Source organism: Clytia hemisphaerica, unplaced genomic scaffold, assembly GCF_902728285.1.
Source record: "Clytia hemisphaerica strain Z4C2 unplaced genomic scaffold, Clytia hemisphaerica genome assembly, whole genome shotgun sequence".
Taxonomy (NCBI): Eukaryota; Metazoa; Cnidaria; class Hydrozoa; order Leptothecata; family Clytiidae; genus Clytia; species Clytia hemisphaerica.
In genome coordinates this window covers 143,531-161,464 of record NW_027103378.1, presented here as the reverse complement: position 1 = coordinate 161,464, position 17,934 = coordinate 143,531, and the positions used below count along the sequence as shown (strand labels likewise).

Sequence of the window (17,934 nt, the reverse complement as noted above, 5' to 3'; positions counted from 1 at the left end):
AGGTTGTAAAAAATGAATTATACAATATTAGATTAAATTTGGTCTTTAGGAGTCCAAAGTGCAAGTTTGTAGGTTTTAAGGGGTGTGTGGTTTTATTAAGGGGTATTAACTGGTACCCATAGGATGTAATTATTGCTCTCGAAGCAATTTTTCTGAAACGGTTTTTAATACTGTTCTTACACCCAACATATCCCCATTTTCATGGTTTTTAAAGTGAAAAACAAGTAAAACCTATATTTTAAAAAGCACACCATATATCAGTATTCAATATATTACAAATTCAAATTATTTATATAATAACATTTACTTTCGATTTTAAAAAACCCATTCGATTAATTCAACAGAACAATATTTATATATAACAAAATAATTATTATCAATCACAGATCAATAAATTAAAAAAACGTAGCCCCTAAGTTGTTTTTCTTAACAAGAAGGCTGTGTCACTGGTTAAATTGATCATGTCCAGATTTCAGCTTAATATGTAGTTCTTCTAACTGGTCCGAAATTCGATTTAGACCTTATTTCACCTATCAAGTGTCCCTAGTATCATATGAGAGAGGCCTATTTTGTTGGTCCTACCGTCAGAAATCGGCTCTACAGATTCGAACGTTCGCTTATCTAATGGCGGAAATTACGTAACTGACAAAACATGGACGCCCTCACTAGTACAATACCTGTGTACAATAACCATGGACGCCCTGGTATATCCGTACTAAATAAACGACGGTAGAGCAGGAGTATTCGGAGAAATTTCAAACCGTGAAATTGATATCATAATGATGGACTCGCTGCATATTGTCCATTCTTTCATTTCCAACCAACCCATGCCGTAAACTAACGGATTTGTATCAAAATCAACCAGTCAGTCGAACCTCATATTGACACATATTTAGCCACCAGTATTCCAATTCTCAACAGAAAACGAAAACTTGATTCACGAAGCATCAATCAATATTGTTCTTTATTTTTCTTCTTTTTCTTTTTCTCAAAAGCAGAGGCTGGTAGCGCTTCCAGTTTTTGTGGGCGGCGTTGCAGCGCCATCGGGTCCTGAACCGAAGTGGCTGAAGGTGACGTTAACGGCTGCAATTTCGTCATTGATGACGGTATGTTAGAATTATTGTTCAGATTCAAGTTCAAACTGCTTGACGGCGACCCTGACAAGAGTTTCTCAGCACGTTTCGGTTTAAAATATTGGTTTGCATAGTGTTCGTTTTGTGTGCTCCGAATATGTTGTCCATATCGGTCAACATCATCTCTGGAAGTGTAATCTGAACTTTCTGGTGATTTGTTGCTGCGGTTCAATCCATTATCAAGTCCAGCACCTGGTTTAGGTAAGGAAATTTTCTCGACCTGGACATCAGGGACTTTCCATCGGCCCAAGTCATCATCATACTCAGATAACACTTTCATTCGATCGATATTAGAATAGTTACAATCACGTCTTATTAACGGTTGAACTTTTTGTAAAATCAAACTCTGTAGTTCCATATCACGCTCCAGTCGACGTATAGTGTCCAAATAATCTGTTCGTTCAGCTTGAAATTCACTTTGCAAATCCTGTATTTCCATATTACTGTTATCCAATGCTTTCTCAAGCTGAGCGACATCTTCACCTTTCAATTTGATCTCTTCTTGCAAATTATCGTACACTTTAATCATGATTTTCTCACCCTCCCATTTCTTGATGTCGCTCATCATCTGTTTCTCGCGTTCGCTAGCGTACTCTTTACGTTTCTTGTGTTTCTTCTTGAGTTCAGTGTTGCTCTTTTTCTCACCGCCAACCAATTGTTTCTGTAACAAAAAATGGGAAAATTATTCTGCATCGTAAGTTTTTCTAATGTCGACAACCTTCATCTAATGCCGACAACCCCCATCTAATCCCGACAACCCCCATCTAATCCCGACAACCCTCATCTAATCCCGACAACCCCCATCTAATCTCGAAACCTTTATTCGGAGATAAGAATAAAAGAAAAGTCTGAATCACGGATTGGAGCTAAAATTGCTTTGCTTTGCAAAGTAGGGTTGAAATGAGGGTTGTCGGTACATTAGATCAATTTACGATAATTATAAAATTATAAACAAATCCTTTAATATAATACAATAATAATGGCCGGTTAGTGAGGGCTTTACTGAGAAATATCGTCCGAGGTCAAGTAACGACCGAGCTAACGAGGTTTTTTAGTTTAGGCATTTCAGGTACAAAAGAATCTAGAGTACACCTCATATTGATGTTAATGATTTTTGGCATATCCAAACAAACTCAAGGGCTTCTGATAAATTCAAAGTTCGTATAAATCTGCACACGTAAAATTACGTAAAATTGCGTGTCTATCGGTATACAATCTGAAGACATTTGAAGCAAAACTTCCAATAAAATTCAAAGAGGTTAAAATTTTGATTTCTGAAAAAGGCTCGATAGCGAATGTGTTAAAACCAAATGAACAAAAAAATATGGTTTTTTACCTGGAGTGTATCAAGTTTTTGCATGGCTTCAGTTTGTAGTTTAGCAGCGAGATCTTCGACGTTGCCATTAGATACAGGAGCAACAGTTGTACCATTATTGACATTTTCCACAGATTGTTTCTTCTTCTACAGAAAGAAATTGGAAGAAATGTTACAGTCAAAGCCCTATAATCATTTCTTGGTTTCTTTTGATACCCAAATTATTTAGCTTTTTTAGTTGATTTCCACCTGTTTCTTCAGCTCCTGAAAACGTTACGAAATTTGCGTGCAAGTAAGATTTACGAATCATGTTTAGCGTCAAAGCTACATACTTTAAAATGTTATCATTAGATGGATTTAAATTACTACCCAAAAGATTTTGTGGGTTTTAATTTTTTTAAACTCCAAACTACCCAAAATGAGCGGTAATCATGTTTAAAGAAGAATTTGTTTGAAGCAGTAAAAACATTTTTCACTGGTCCTTCAAAAACCCGATTCACGTGTATGTACGTTCAAAATTTGCCAATATACCGAGACTTGAGGCTATAACACCTTACCATATGATTCAAGGAATAAACCAAATGCTTTTAGAAAGAATATGAAAATACCTTAGGTGACAAAGTATATTACTTCATACAGTAAAAAGTCGCTTATTCGAACTTCTATTATTCCAATCTTTCCATATTTGAACTTGTTTTTAGTCCCCGTCAAGGAGAACCCTTCTTAAGATACTTCCTATAATACGAATAGATTCCCCGCTCGAGTTCGAATTAGCGAAAGTCAACTGCACCTAATTTTTGCTTTAAGGTTGTGCGAAGAAGATGTTTAGCGAGGTTTAGTTTACTTAAAGGTTGTTACTTAACGTTTATTGATTAATTAGTTATCTACAATCATGGACAAAATATTTGAGACAAAGGGGATTTCCCTGCGAAAACTTAAACACCACAAATTATTTTTAAGCGCGTTAAACAACAGTTGGAAAGTAGAATTTTAACTGAGCTTATTTAAACATGAGACTTGAGATAGGAGCTTGCGATCTCAGGATTAAAAAACTCAAATTTGCTCCAATAAGGCTTGGAAGACAGCCTAGAAGCCACAGAACCCCTCCGAAATCGAAATATTCAATATTCAATGAAAGAAAGTTGAAGTGCTAAAATTATTCTGAAAAGTATTCTGATTCCGAGTGTCATTTAGTTTTCCTTATTCCTGTCGACGAGTCCTTCTTCCCGTATCTGTTCGAGTTGTTAGTTATTTATATATTTTATACACACAGCATATACATTATATTAACACTTTTCTTGTAAGAAAAACCAATATTTTCTTGATCAAGGAAATAATGTTAAAAACAAAAACATAGGAATTTAGGAATTCTCGCCCGAACTTTAAATTCTGAAAAACGTTAAAATACACTAAAATCTCAATATATTTCGACCATGATTGTAGAATCTTTTCAATATACTTTATACTTTTGCGGTAGGATATCATGTTAAGAAAGCTTAGTTTGCTTATCTATAAGGGTTTGTTGGGTTAAAAAATTATTTTGTGCCGCCTTTTGTGCTGCGGCTATATAGAAAGTGTTTTAGCAAAGTTAGACTGGAGTCGTTTATAATGCATGTAATACTAATAATACCAATACTAATAATGATACGGGATTTAGTTTGTATAAACGACTGGAAGAATCCGGTGTTCAAGCCTTATAGATACCGGGCCTAGCTACGCAGAAACTTGCGTAGCGAAAAAACAATTTATCAAGCAACAACAAACTCTCAAAATAAAATCAACTCAAATGAAACATTTTTAACACACAAATCCACACACATTTTATTTTCAAGAACTTTTTTTGAGCGGGAAAAAAAATTAATTGCGATATTGACACTTTTTTTTTGTTTAGAGTTAGTGCACAAAGGTTTCTAGACGACTAAAATTTACTTTTTTGTTTTATTTCTAATATGTCTGAATTAGTCGTCTAGCTTGCTAGATTATAGCAAAGTTCATTATATTCAAAGTTTACTTTAATCTATAAAGGGTTAATTACTTTATGTCTTCTTTTATGTTGCGGTTGCGAGGAAGGTGTTTTACTGTTGCTTCGTTCTCCATCTTCATCTTCTTCATCTTCTTCTAGTTCTTCCGCTATTTCTTCTTCTTCTCGGTCGTTGTTGTTGAACTCCATACCATCACCTCTGGTGCGATCCAGTGGTAACATTTCCGGTGAAATCTGCAGAAATTGTGCAGAAGGTTATATTTTGTGTTTTTAAGTTTAAAGAACTAACTTTTTATGATGGTGTGCGCTACTAATTATATAGAGCTTTTCTATGAAACAGCTCTTTATGTTTAAAGAATTATATCTCTGATGACATGTATGTAATACTGGATGCTTGTTCCCTCCTGATCTTCGCCGTTGTACAATTAATCGCTTTGCATTTTGAATGTCTTTTAGTTGTTTTTAGTTTATGTTTGTTTCTCTAGAAATAACAATATTTATTGTTTAAAATGTTCAAGGGCGAAGAAAAAAGGAAGGAAAAGAAAGACACCTCTCCGTTGAGATCATCATGGTTAGATTCCCCAGCAACGTTGACACTTGTTCCACTCTGTTGCACATAGCCAACGGGTTGAATATCTTGCGATGATTTGGAAGCAGCTTCTAACTTCAGGTCTCTTTCTTGTTGAAGCTTGGAGATCTCTTCCTCTGAAATTAAAATGAAGAAGTGACGCCAGTGAGTTCAATGTCGTTCCCCTTATTCGATGAAAATCCAATTCCCCTTTGTAAATCGAATTAGAGAGTACTGTAATTTACTGACAAGCACAGTGGGAAAGCAAAAAACTATATTCTACATGCAGTTAATGTATTGACAACAAGTGATACTTTTATGGACCTACCTGGTTATGCATTTACTCTAAGGTCCCGAATAGACGTCCCCCCCCCCGCTTATTAATTTTCGAAAATTTTTCGGACCCCCCCGTTCTTATTAGAACCCCCCCGTTTATTAATTTTCTAGTTTTTTGTTTTTGAGTTGAAGTGTAAATCAGGCTTAATCCATTTCGAACGTTCGAATTTTGTTTTCGAATGTTTCTATTCGAATTTTGAATGTTGTTGAAAAAGCTGTTTGTAAACAACAGCTCGTGATCTTTATAACACAAATATTTTGCAATGGCATAAAAGGTATCGAGCGAAAGAAAAGTTTTCTTTGAATGAAAAGAAGGAACTCGGAGAATCGGTTGAAAAGTATAAGAAGAAATACGATGAAGAAGTTGCAGCTTTACGAGGACAAACAACGTATGATTATAGGACAAAGAAACACGTACCGAAGAAACCAAAGCAAGGATTTCTAGCGACTGCAGTAAGAGAGTTCTACAGCGACCTTACCGATGCTAAACATAATGACCCCAACCTATCAAGTGCTTTGAAATTGGCGAAAAGATGCCACGAAAAATTACTGAATGGAGGTTTTGATAACGAGGAGCCCTCCAAAAAGAAATTCCGACAGGAGGGAGGTGGAAGAAAATGTAAAGCACCTGAGGTGAGACAGGCAATGTTTGAATGGTTTGTCAACGTAAGAGGGACTCTTAAAGGACGTTTGCCGATTAAAATGTTTCGTTCGAAGTGCTTAAAAGTCTACGAGGAATGGTTAAAACAACAGCCTGAACCTATCCCTGAGAATGAACAATTGAAATTTGGTAAGAATTGGATTCGAGGTTGGATGGATGAGTACAATGTTAGCCTGCGAAAACCTAACAAGAAATTTTCAATTAAGTATGAAGATCGAAAAATTAGAATTAAAGATTATTTGAAAAACATTTGGACTGTTAGGAAGTATTTTATTGACACTTACGGCATTGACCCACCCGTAATTAATGGAGATCAAATGCCATTACACCGAAATGAGAGTGCAAGTCAAAAGACACTTTCTCTTAAGTCGGAAGATGTCTTTGTGAAAGAAAACTACATGCTTTCGAGAGAGAGAGTAACATGTTTCACGCAACTATGCAGTGACCCGAAGGTTCAATTGAAGCCGGAATTTGTGTTCAAAGGGAAAGGAACTCGGACACATTTGACGCCTCCGGAAGGTGTGAATTTTCGCTGGGCTCCAAAAGGATCTTACCGTATCGAGCAAATTTTAGGTATGATTGATTCGTTACCAAATCGGTTCAACATGTTTACTGAGCAAGGGTTTGCAATATATGTATTAGACGATTATTCAGTACATTTAATGCCCGAAGTTCGCCAAGCATTGTTTAAAAAGGGCTACGTTCTTGTTGTTATTGGTGGTGGAATTACCGGTGATGTACAGATCAACGATACCGACTGTCATCATCACTTAAAAACTCTCTACCGAGATTTAGAAATGAAACTCATGTTCGAGCAGCTTGAAAAAGATCCGAGCAAAATCCCTTCTCCTTCCCGGAACGAAATGATGTCCATGCTTTTGGAAGCTTGGGAGTCACTCCAGAATGACACCAAGAAAGAGTTTAAATCACTATTTGTTACAAATTTACTTGATGGGTCGGAAGATTATCTCGTCTCAGATAAGCTGTTTTCTCTTGTTGGAGAAGAAATGGTAGCCTTTCGGAAAGAGCTGATGTCTTCGAATTCAAGTAAAAGTTTGAAAGAAGTTATACGGAAGTTGATACCACCAAAGGGTGTTAAAAGGAAAGCTAATGTGGAGGGTAGCGAGCTGATGGATTGCGAAGGTGAGAAGATAAGCGAGGAGGAGCAAGCTGAAGAAATAGAGGAAATGTTAGATGAAGAAACCGTATCGGATGAAGTCGTTGAGACCGTCGAGACCACTGAATCAAACGCCCGAACAAATTCACCAGTAGTCCAGAAAAAGCTAGACGACAGGTTATCAAGTTCCACCTCCGATCCAGACATTAAGAAAGATGCAGAGTTTCTGGAGAAATTCAACGAAATGATGACTGATTCAAGTACATCTAAACTTTTTATCCCTTATCTGTCGCAATTCAAAGCCACGTATCAAAAAGCTAGGCGTAGCATCAAAAAACGCATTGAAACGAAAGAAACAAGTCATGTCGAACCAATACGGCTGATTTAACCAAACGCCGAACAAGATCGTATCGACACAGGAGAAGCCCCGGCCAATACGCCTCCACCCGCCAATGCTGAACCAGTGATCGAAGAAAATTTTGAAGTACAAGTTCCACTATCCGTTGAAGTTCCAGACCTTAACCAATATTGGGAAATTAGTAACGGTAGAGACTCATTGTATGGTATTGTTATTCAGACCGACCCCTTCATGGTGCAGTATTTTGAGCCAACCAGCAGAGGAGATGCTTATAAACTGAATGACATTAAGTTTGAAGTGTTTTCCGAAGATTTTGTCAAAAAGGTTGATGACCCTAAAATGATTGCAGTTGGGAGAAGTAGAGTAAATTATATTTTTTAAAATATTTTGATGGTACTTAGATACACTCATTAGCTTGAAAAATGTATCATTGTTCTCATTTTTCGTTGATATTGGTTTATATTTGAGTTCAACTAATCAACTAAGTCTTTTTTACATGCTCAAAATAAATTTAGCTTCCTCTCTCACACCGTTTTCAACAGCATTGTTGACCTAGCTATACTTGTTACTTATCTTTTCTATTTGAGATATCGTATAAATTGTTCAGAAAGCAGAATGATCGATTTTTTGTTGTTCAGTAATATTTTGAAGACTTTTTCTATAATTAGTTTGTTAAATTTTCTTCTAGTTGAGTTAAAAAATGTTTAAAGTGTTAAGAATAATTTGCAAAGTACAAATCGTTTTTATTTTGTGTTTAATTTCCATTTTATTACCCTTACTACTAATTTGCCCCTTGAAAATTCATAGAAGTAGGTAAAAGGAAACTTCTAAATATTTTCAGACCCCCCCCCCCCCGTTTATTCAGACCCCCCCCGTTTATTATATTTTGCAAAAATTTCGGACCCCCCCTTTTATTCAAACCCCCCCTACTATTCGGGACCTTAGAGTAACACATATATAATTGATATCTACGTGAGCATGAACGTTAAACAATCATTCAGAACACAAATAGTGACGATTTATTAAAATTAGTCGTTTGTTTTTTATAAAAAAAACGTTTAGAAACCAAAATTTCATGCTCTTGAAATACTCTTTCATATTCAAGACTTCGTGAGCATAAAAAGACATCTATCTCATCAAAAAATTGAGTAATTTGGCTAAGAACATTGATGTATGCTTATTAATAGTGATTCTTATAGATAAAAATGCGTTTTTTGAGCTGAAAAGTTTTTTTACAAAAATCTGCTTGACCCATCTTTTACCTACTTTCATGCAAAAAAACAACGATCCAATATTTCACAAAGTCCAAAAACCCTTTTTTTAGCCGTTTTTTGGCCCAAATTTAGCCAAAAACATTTTTTTTCGAAAATCGGGCTTCGTCACATTCGAGGGTTTATAGTTATGCATCTTTGTGCAAAAAATCATAAAGAATCAAAGAGCCAATCTCGAGAAAAGCTAATACCTAAGTAATTGATAATGTGCTTATAAAAAAATATCGAATTTGGCCAGTTTTTCTATAAAAAAAAAGCAACCAAAATTTCATGTCTAAACACACATATGCTTCAAAAGTAAGCCCTCGTGAGCAAAAAAAAACATTTATCTCATAAAATAATTGAGTAATTTGACTAAGAACATTGATGTATGCTTATTAATAGTGATTCTTATAGATAAACATGCGTTTTTTAAGCCAAATAAATTTTTTTGCAAAAATCTGCTTGAGCCATCTTTTACCTATGATGGTACCCTACTTTCATGCAAAAAAACAATCCAATTTTTCACCCGTTTTTTGAAAATCGGACTCCGTTACATTTTGGCCACCAGCATTTTGCACCTTTGTACCAAAAATCAAATGATTCCTATGATTCAATCTCGAGAAAAGATGGTAACGAACGGACGGACAGAGGTGAATTTATAGGACCTCCATCCCACCGGGGTAGGTCCAAAAAGTGCTTTAAAAAGATGCTTTCTAATTAGGAAAGAAAAGGTATTCTATGTTTCTGTCGAAAGCATGAGATGAAAAATACCCGAGAAAACTCTGCCAAATTTGATCAAATTTGAGCGGAAAATTGACCATTATGGTGCATATTCTTGATATTTTTTACCATTTTCAGGCAAGATATGGTCAGATTTTGGACATTTTACACCCTTAGAGCGCAATTTTTCTCATCTTTGTTGATTTCGACACATTTGAAAAGCTTGGAAAATATACCCTTAGAGGCCGCACGTATAGTAGGTGAAAAATACCGAGCGACTAAACAAACCTAATCGTTTCTTGTTGCCTTGTTCTTCTTCGAATTTCTTCTGCATTTGCACCAACTTTTCTTCATACTCAGCCTTGATCCGCTCTGCTTCTTTTTCACTAGCCTCTGTACTTTGTGGTGTTGGTTCCTCCGGCTCCACAGCGCCTACTGATTTCGTTGGACTGAGAGCCTGAGCCTGGGCTCCACTCAAACCGAGCTTTACTATAGAAATAAGAGAATCAGATATGAAGACATTAACAAATGCTTTGCCAAATGTAATATATGTAGGAGCTACTACCAAGACGGTCAGTCTGAAACATCGAGTTTAAAGCCGAGGGGTTAGAGAGGGATTTTCAACCTTTTTCAATTCTCAAGCAAGAAAAAGTGAAGCTTCCTTCACACGGTACATTTTCCGAAACCCGGTGAAAGATTTTACTTCCAATCCGGCATTTGTGTAAAGAGGCTTAATAAATGGCTTAATTTCCCACCCAAGAGTTTCCTCTCTAGCCTGCTTTTGGAGCTTTAAACTCTATGGTCAGAGAATCATCATTGAGCGAGCTCTCAGTATAAACTAACCTTACTAGTGTTACAAGCTCAACTTTGTTGTATCGTCTACATTATAGATTTATAAAGGCTTTTGGTTTTAAAAATATTGAAAACTATCGATATTTTTTGCTGAGTCAGCAGTTTTTCAGCATATCTACCTACCTTAAAAATGAAAAATCTCAAGATCCGAACATCGAAAGTTAACAAACTATATTTTCGGACACTACTAATTCAGGGCTATCCAGCTGTGTGAATGATTTCTTCTGAAAATGCTCCCAGAAAAATGCTGACGTCATCGGAAAACACCAAAAACGTCGACTTTTCGCCTTAAAAATGCCATTTCTCGGCACCAGGTGGTAGAAACTTAACAAATAACCCCATTTTCTTTATCTACTTTTCACGCTGAATCCGTTGGTAGCCTCAGATGTTCGACTTCAGACTTCAAAAAAAACCGTTAGTAAAGACCCTTGATAAGTTCTATCTATCGATTAACTAAAAATCGATTCACTCGAAAACTGCAGGAGATTCGAAGGGCAAATTCTTTTTGTCAATTCTACACCCTATTATCAAAAATTTGCCCTGATCTAAGGGGTGCCCTACGAAAACCATTTTTAAGGCTTTTTCTGAATCTCGGATGCTGGGATACCATGCTGGTTTAAATAACGTCCTGTATCAGCGTGGAACGCAAACTTAATAATAAACGCCTTTAATAATAAAAAGCCCTCCTTACAAAGCATTTCCGGACTCATGGGTATTTCCCCCATCAGCATTTGTTTGAGAACCGTAATTTCATCCTGGTATTGTCTTAACAATGCATCTTTAGGATCTTCATTGATCTTGGGTTTGTTCTTGATGTTCTTGGCACGATTGGCGTAACGCAGCGTACTAAGTGTCTCATCATAGTTGTTGTCTGCAGGACTGATGCAGGCCACCATCAATGTCTTGGTGTTACCACCCAGTGAATCCTAAGTGAGATAAAGGGAATGAACGTTTATTGTTTTCAACTTGATACCACAGATATCTTGTGTAAAACACTACATACAGCTACTCAGTCATGACACGGCAGGTGAAGCAAAATAATGCGCCGTCTTTGCTGAGTAGACCATTTCTTTAAATCAGAACAAAGAACTGAGATGGCAGGAAACGATGAGGCGAGAGCACCGAAGTGGCGTCTAATTAATAAGATGGATTTTCATTTTGCTTCAGCCACATCTAGTGTTTTATTTAAGATATAAGGGCTTGATACTTCTGATGACAAAGCAAAATGAAAAAGCAAAAAAACCTTGAGAACAGCCGAGACTAAACAAAATTTTCACTGGTTTTAGACAGTTCCAGGCTTTTAGCCGTTACTCTTGGTTTATAGGTACACCTAAAGAAAATAAGAGGCGCAAATATCCTGAAGATTAGGAGTAACCTAGTTTTTATAAAAATGAAATCTGAAAAGAATACGTCAACCGACCTGTAATAATCGAGTGAGTTTGGAGTCACGATAAGGGATGTGTTTCGATTTACCGTCCACCAATGCAGAAATGACATTTCCAAGTGCGCTTAATGATAAATTGATCTTGGTTGCTTCTTTCAGGCGACTCCCTAAAAAAAATGATGAAAAAATTTCCAAAACATTGTTAAGATTGATTGGGTTCCATTTTAGAATCAAATGTAAAAATACCTATCATGAAGTTAAAAATCTATGAGAATCTTTAAATAAATACATTTTTAATGATTGGAAATATATAATTTTAAAAAATTGAATAGTTCCCTAACTAGTCGTGGCAGCTAGGTTTAAATGTATGGCGTGTACATTAACATCAATCACGTGTATTGAGAAATATAAAGAGTAATATAGTTAATATTTCGCACAACTACAACTAGGATTATGAATCGTTATTAGTTTTACATACCTTCAGCTCCTGTTTTCGCTTGACGTTCGCTACCAGCAAGATCCACAAGGTTTAGTTTACCAGCACGAATGTGTTCCTCTCCATCAGTTCCTGTCTCACATGTTTCCACGAAGATGGTGAAGATAGAATGAGATCTGTTGGCAGTTAAGAAAAGATTTGTTCTATGGATTCACTGTATAATATGAAAACCCTCCTCTAATAATTTTTCAGTCTTTAATAGTCTCCACGAAGATGGTGAATATAGAACAAGATCTATTGATTGTAGAAACGAAAAGATGTGTTCTATGGATCCACTGTAAAATATGAAAACCCTCCTCTAATAACTTTTCAGTCTTTAATAGTCTCCACGAAGATGGTGAATATAGAACAAGATCTATTGATTGTAGAAACGAAAAGATGTGTTCTATGGATCCACTGTAAAATATGAAAAACACTCCCTTAACTTTCCAGTCTTTAATAGTATGCACGAAGATGGTGAATATAGAATGCGATCTGTTGGCAGATAAAAAAGATGTGTTCTATGGATTCTCTGTATATAATATGAAAAACCCTCCCTTAACTTTGTATGGATTGAAAAACCCCTACAATTCCCTAGTCTTAAACATCACTTCGAAGATGGTGGAAATAAAGTACACTTTGTTGACAGTAATGAAAAGGAATGTGTTATGGATTCAGTATTAATTACATCCCTCCCATTGATTTTTATTAAACGTGCTTTAAACTTGAAGAGGGGACTGTCTTAGTGCGTGTTAAAATGTCTTTGAAAACTGGATAGAACTTTAAACTTAATTACCTCGACGAGTCTGCATTCATAAGAGTTGCACCAACTGATCGATTTGAGCTCCCTTTGTTCATGACATTATCCATATCTTTAGAGTTGTGACATGGAACTAGACTCAAATCTTTTACATAAACACCTCGATCTGGATGTTCTTTAATATCCAGCTTCTTCTTGTTGTCTTTGGACTGTTTTTTAATGAAACAAAAGAATACTTCTATCAATCAACTTTTAAAACGTGAGGAGACTGGGATCAAGTTTACAATTGTCAAAATGGCTGAAGTCGTTGCATTGGCATCCTTATTCATGATATTCATGACGTAATGTTTTCTACGGAAATACCCCGGTTTAAGATAGTAGTGGCAAATTGAAACTAGACAAAAGTTGTATAAAATTTGCCACTACTGGCTAAAAACGGGGCCTTTCCGTAGAAACAGGTTTCGAGAGATCTTTCTGCCATAATCGGGCAAAGTGGAGAAAAATCTATTGAAACGTAGCCAAACCATGGCCCTCGCGGTGTCACTAAATTTTACAGCCCCAAAATATCCAAATGCTTCCTACGGCACTGATACAACGCTTTAAAGTCTGTGAAACCTTGAAGTCTTTTTATATACAAAAACACATTCTTTGAACCCAAAGAAATAATATATCATTTCAATTTGTATTATAATCATACCAGAAGATCTCTGATCTCTTCATTGTATATTTCTAAGTAAGAAGCATGAACCAAGAATTTTGTGTTATCAGCAACTTGAATGCTTTCAAAGATGTGTTCAAATGCTCGTGGAATGATCCCTCGTTGTGTTGGTGGATCCTCAATACCTAGAAAAATTGATGAAAAAAAACATTGTCAAATGTCCACAATATGGCAGATACTAGATGATATCATCAAGATGTTCTTAAATTTCATCTGTATTATTATTAGAAATATCAATTATCTATCATCAGACAATACCACTGTTCAATGCAAGAATAGAGATCTTAGCAAGTCTTAGCTTGACTTTAACAGGGGTTTTATTTTGGCCCGGCGAACGGCAAATTTCGCCGTTCCAAGTGACGAAAAGAATTATAAGTATTTTCACCCCAATCAATACACCAGTGTTGGCTTACTAAGAATTTGCCAGCCTAGAATTTAGAATTCGCTATTACTTAGTTAATTTTTCATTTGCCATCCCATCAAAAACAAAGCAAAGAGCCTGCCTTAGTATTATTAGTATTATTAGAAACCTCATCGACCGTCTGAACTCGACTTTAAAGCCAATATTTTACGTGTCTAGACCCAAGTAATGGTGGACAGTACTTTGATTACTATCTTCGGCCATCTTTTGTTCAACTTTTGTTTTGACTACACTACAACAACATACAAAAAGTAGCAAATAACAAAGAAATCTAATCCTTTTGATAATAAATCCTTTATGATGTCACTTCTTTACATATATTAATCCCGAATCGTATGACTCTCTCTGAAAATTTTGGTAAATAAACCTCAGGCTATTGTTCCCATATTGTACTCAATGTCATATTATTACTAACACTTGAAGCATTGTTCACTAGGGAGATTTTCAAGAAAGGTAATGAATTGTTACATTTGAATGCATTGAGAAAAAAATCTGGGAAATCATTATTTACCTTGCATTGTAAAGGATTTTCCACACCCAGTTTGTCCATATGCGAAAACAGTTCCGTTGTAACCTTCCACACATCCCTCAACAAGGGGAAAACAAATATCTGAATAAATACTCTCAGTGATACTGTCTGTATAAAACACACCATCAAAAGTAAATGCTTTAGGTGTGGCTGAGTCCTTTTCACCAGGTTTCAATAGTCGACATTGACCAATGGAAGAATCCATTTGGACAATGGTTTGACATTTTAAGTTCTTTTCTCGTGTATTGAGAGGGCGACATCTTACAATTACTTTGACAGCTTCAGCCATGGCGATTTGGTTGGATCAATTTCGTAATAAAAGTACCATTTTTATTTTTTTTTTATTTTTACTTGCACTGAAAGTGCACCCTTTGCAATGCTGGAATATTGAAATAGTAAATAGTCACTGATTTAATAATTTACAAATCTTTTAATTTATGAATCTTGGTACAATCTTCAACTCTCCCCCTCTACTTTCCCTCCTTGGAAAGGGCAACCACTCCATGAAGCCCATGAAGTCAATTGACCTTGGACTGACTACTCAATTCCCCTCAAATGGCTTGGGTTGACCCAGGTCAGGCGAAGTACTTGCCAAGTGAACCACTGCAAGTAGAAATTGAACCTCATTTGCATGTGCGACAAAAAAGGTCAAGGACCACTAATCACAACGCCTATATGTGTTCTTGTGTGTTAGATTATTCCATTCAAATCGAACCGATACAATTACCTTCTTCTGAAATATTGATAAAAAAGTTGATACAATCAGTTTTGAAATTAATAGTCTAGCGCAATGTTGAATTTCGCGCAAAGTCGTCACATTATGTCTCGATAACCTCATACTTACGGAACTTATCCTTAGCGGCAATCAAGCAAGAACAATAGAAAATATCTTTATACTTGGTTCTGTAAAAACCTTCTCTTCTTTAAGACAGTTCTTGATGGTCAACCCTTGTTTCTTCAATTCATCTTTAGAAATGTCTGAGTATGACACTAGTTTTGTTTCTTTAGTGACGTCCTCTTTGATAACGAGTAATAGCTAGAAGGACTATCTTCAAAATCCTCTCCATCTGAATCCAAATTCATAAAAATAACACCATTTTTAGGGATGCCCCATATTTACCCCTTAATTTTAACTGTCCCCGACTATAAAATATTCTTTTAATGAAATTAAACCATATTCAATAAATATATTGAAATGTAAAAATTTGTCAAGAGCAAAAAATTTTTTCATTTTGCACAGTTTGAGGATATTGAGCCAAGTTGAAAAAGTTACCGCCGTAGAACACGTGTGAACCCCCTCATAGGTAAAAAAACTTTTAATCTGTCAATCATTTTGTGAAGCAAAGAGTACGCAAAGCAAACACACTGATTTTTGTCCTGCTTTAGCGGGACTTTAGCTGAAGTGCTTGTGTAAAGCATTGAGTACAAAGTTCAAATATGTGTTTTCCTTAAAAAAATTTATATGAAGAGTAGTTTTAGGGCTATATACTGTCTAAACGTTGGTTTCAAAAGAGTTAAACAGAGAAGAGAAAGAATTTGAATAAGGCTGGGCTTAAAAAATTGTTGGTTTGCTGTCACCCGACCCTAGATTTTGGAGGTGGGTCGGTCGGTCGGAATTTATTTTTATTTTGGCGATTTATGAAATTTTTGTCCATAAAAGGGTTAACAGTTTGTTTACATTTAGGTAATTTTGAATAAAAAACAGTAGTGCTAGCAGGGAATTTAAGATTCTTATGCTTGAGACAAACAAGATACGAGTTTTGATTTTTTATTGTTTGAAGTTTTTGAAGGAAAAAAAATCTTCTTTAAAATGTCAATAAAATTTTTGGGGTCGGCAGGTTTCGAGGTAGGGTCGGTCGGGTGACGGCAAACCAACAATTTTTTAAGTCCAGCCTTAATGATGATTGTTGGACTATAAAAAGACCTTACAAACATTAATAATTTTAGTCATATACTTTAATGCTAAACGGTGTTTTACTAACATATATCTTAAAGAAAAACAAATTAAACATTGACCTAAAACCAAAGCATAAAAAGAAGTGCCAGTCATAAGATTAACCCCTTATTTCCCTGCCATTTTGTGTGCCTTTGCCCTGGGTTTCCTCAAGTATAAACTCATATTGCGCATTCTGATTGGTAGAAGCAGGAGAAAATGAAAGTGGTTTTTGCGCGCTTGAATTGTCTGTTTTAAATTGGGCGAGAGAAACTTATTTCAGATTAATTTGACGCGCTGCTACAGGAAATATATTTGATAGAATTGAAGATATTTGACACAATTGAAGATATTTGACACAATCGAAGGTATTCAATATAATCGAAGGTATTCAATATAATCGAAGGTAATCGAAAAATAATCGAAATGATTGAACAAATCAAAAATGGTCGTAGAAAATGCCGTAATAAAAACAAACCTTCAGCTGTGACGCAATGAAGATACCAAAGTGTCAACTAAACTGAGAGATTTGATACACTGAACCAATTGAACCAAATAACAATAATTGCTTCTTATACAAAACATAATCTTTTATTATGTTTAAATTAACGTTTTAATTTAAACACAAGAGCAACAGATTCAAAATAATAGAGGTTTACAATTATTTTTACAACTCGCACTTTTTTGATCACATTAAATTGACATCTTGAAATTATAGCCATCTTGTTAGATATTGTGTTTTGAGAGTTCTTGCAATAGTTTATTGTTCAACTTGGAGAGGGAATGTTTGTAAACATACACATAGAATTTCTCATAGCAGTTATTCAGTATACCTTAAGGGAAGAAATTTTCGCGAGAAGAAATTTTCGCGGAAGAAATTTTCGCGGAATTCAATTTCGCAAATTTGGGTCTAATTCGCGAAATTAAATTCCGCGAAACACACCAACATTGTTAAATCGCGAAATTAAATTCCGCGAAATTTGGTTTTTTTTCTTCTTCTTTTATTTTGTTGTTTTTGACCAGGTATTACCAAAAAAGATGGACACGATTGATTTTTAAGCATTATAACGTGTATTTTTTATCAAATATAAACAAATATTAACACCTCCATGATGCTTCAAAGTTAATCTAAGTTGATAAATTCTTCTCAATCGCGAAATTAAATTCCGTGAAACTTTTAAAATCGGCTCATTCGCGAAATTAAATTCCGCGAAATTTGCCATTTTGAAACTCTGATTCGCGAAATTAAATTCCGCGATATTATTCCGCCACATAGAAAATCTTTCAAATTCAGTATATGAATAGAGCAGTAAAAAATACAACTTTTCTATTTTTCCTTTTTTTTGCAAAAGTTCTAGGAAAGAAAATAAAGGTATAATGATAATTGAATACTATCCACTGATGATCTGCGGCACTATCC

At 35.4% G+C, this 17,934-nt stretch overlaps 1 protein-coding gene across 2 annotated transcripts; it reads right to left on the bottom strand.

Annotated features, from left to right (window-relative positions):
* Window positions 1-864: 864 nt before the first annotated feature.
* LOC136824743 (osmotic avoidance abnormal protein 3-like) lies at window positions 865-14,962 on the bottom strand. 2 transcript variants are annotated; one of them, XM_067080715.1, is made up of 11 exons: window positions 14,564-14,962; window positions 13,611-13,756; window positions 12,950-13,122; window positions 12,157-12,290; window positions 11,715-11,845; window positions 10,986-11,220; window positions 9,731-9,931; window positions 4,980-5,134; window positions 4,484-4,663; window positions 2,470-2,595; window positions 865-1,794 (listed from the first exon to the last, which is right to left on the bottom strand). In XM_067080715.1, exons 1-11 carry the CDS (start codon window positions 14,868-14,870, stop codon window positions 952-954), a joined length of 2,631 nt encoding a protein of 876 aa, XP_066936816.1. In that variant the 5' UTR covers window positions 14,871-14,962; the 3' UTR covers window positions 865-951. The 2 variants fall into 2 exon arrangements, with proteins under 2 accessions (XP_066936816.1, XP_066936817.1); XM_067080716.1 differs by lacking the exon at window positions 4,484-4,663.
* Window positions 14,963-17,934: the final 2,972 nt, after the last annotated feature.

What these genes read in the sequence shown, in the direction of transcription:
- LOC136824743 (XM_067080715.1), bottom strand. Translation starts at nt 14,870, where the DNA reads ATGGCTGAAGCTGTCAAAGTAATTGTAAGATGTCGCCCTCTCAATACA. An exon ending in AACATAAAAGAAGACATAAA is followed by an intron (nt 2,596 to 4,483) that starts GTAATTAACCCT and finishes TTCTTTCTGTAG; the next exon opens with AAGAAGAAACAATCTGTGGA. An exon ending in AAAAACTTGATACACTCCAG is followed by an intron (nt 1,795 to 2,469) that starts GTAAAAAACCAT and finishes TTTTTGTTACAG; the next exon opens with AAACAATTGGTTGGCGGTGA.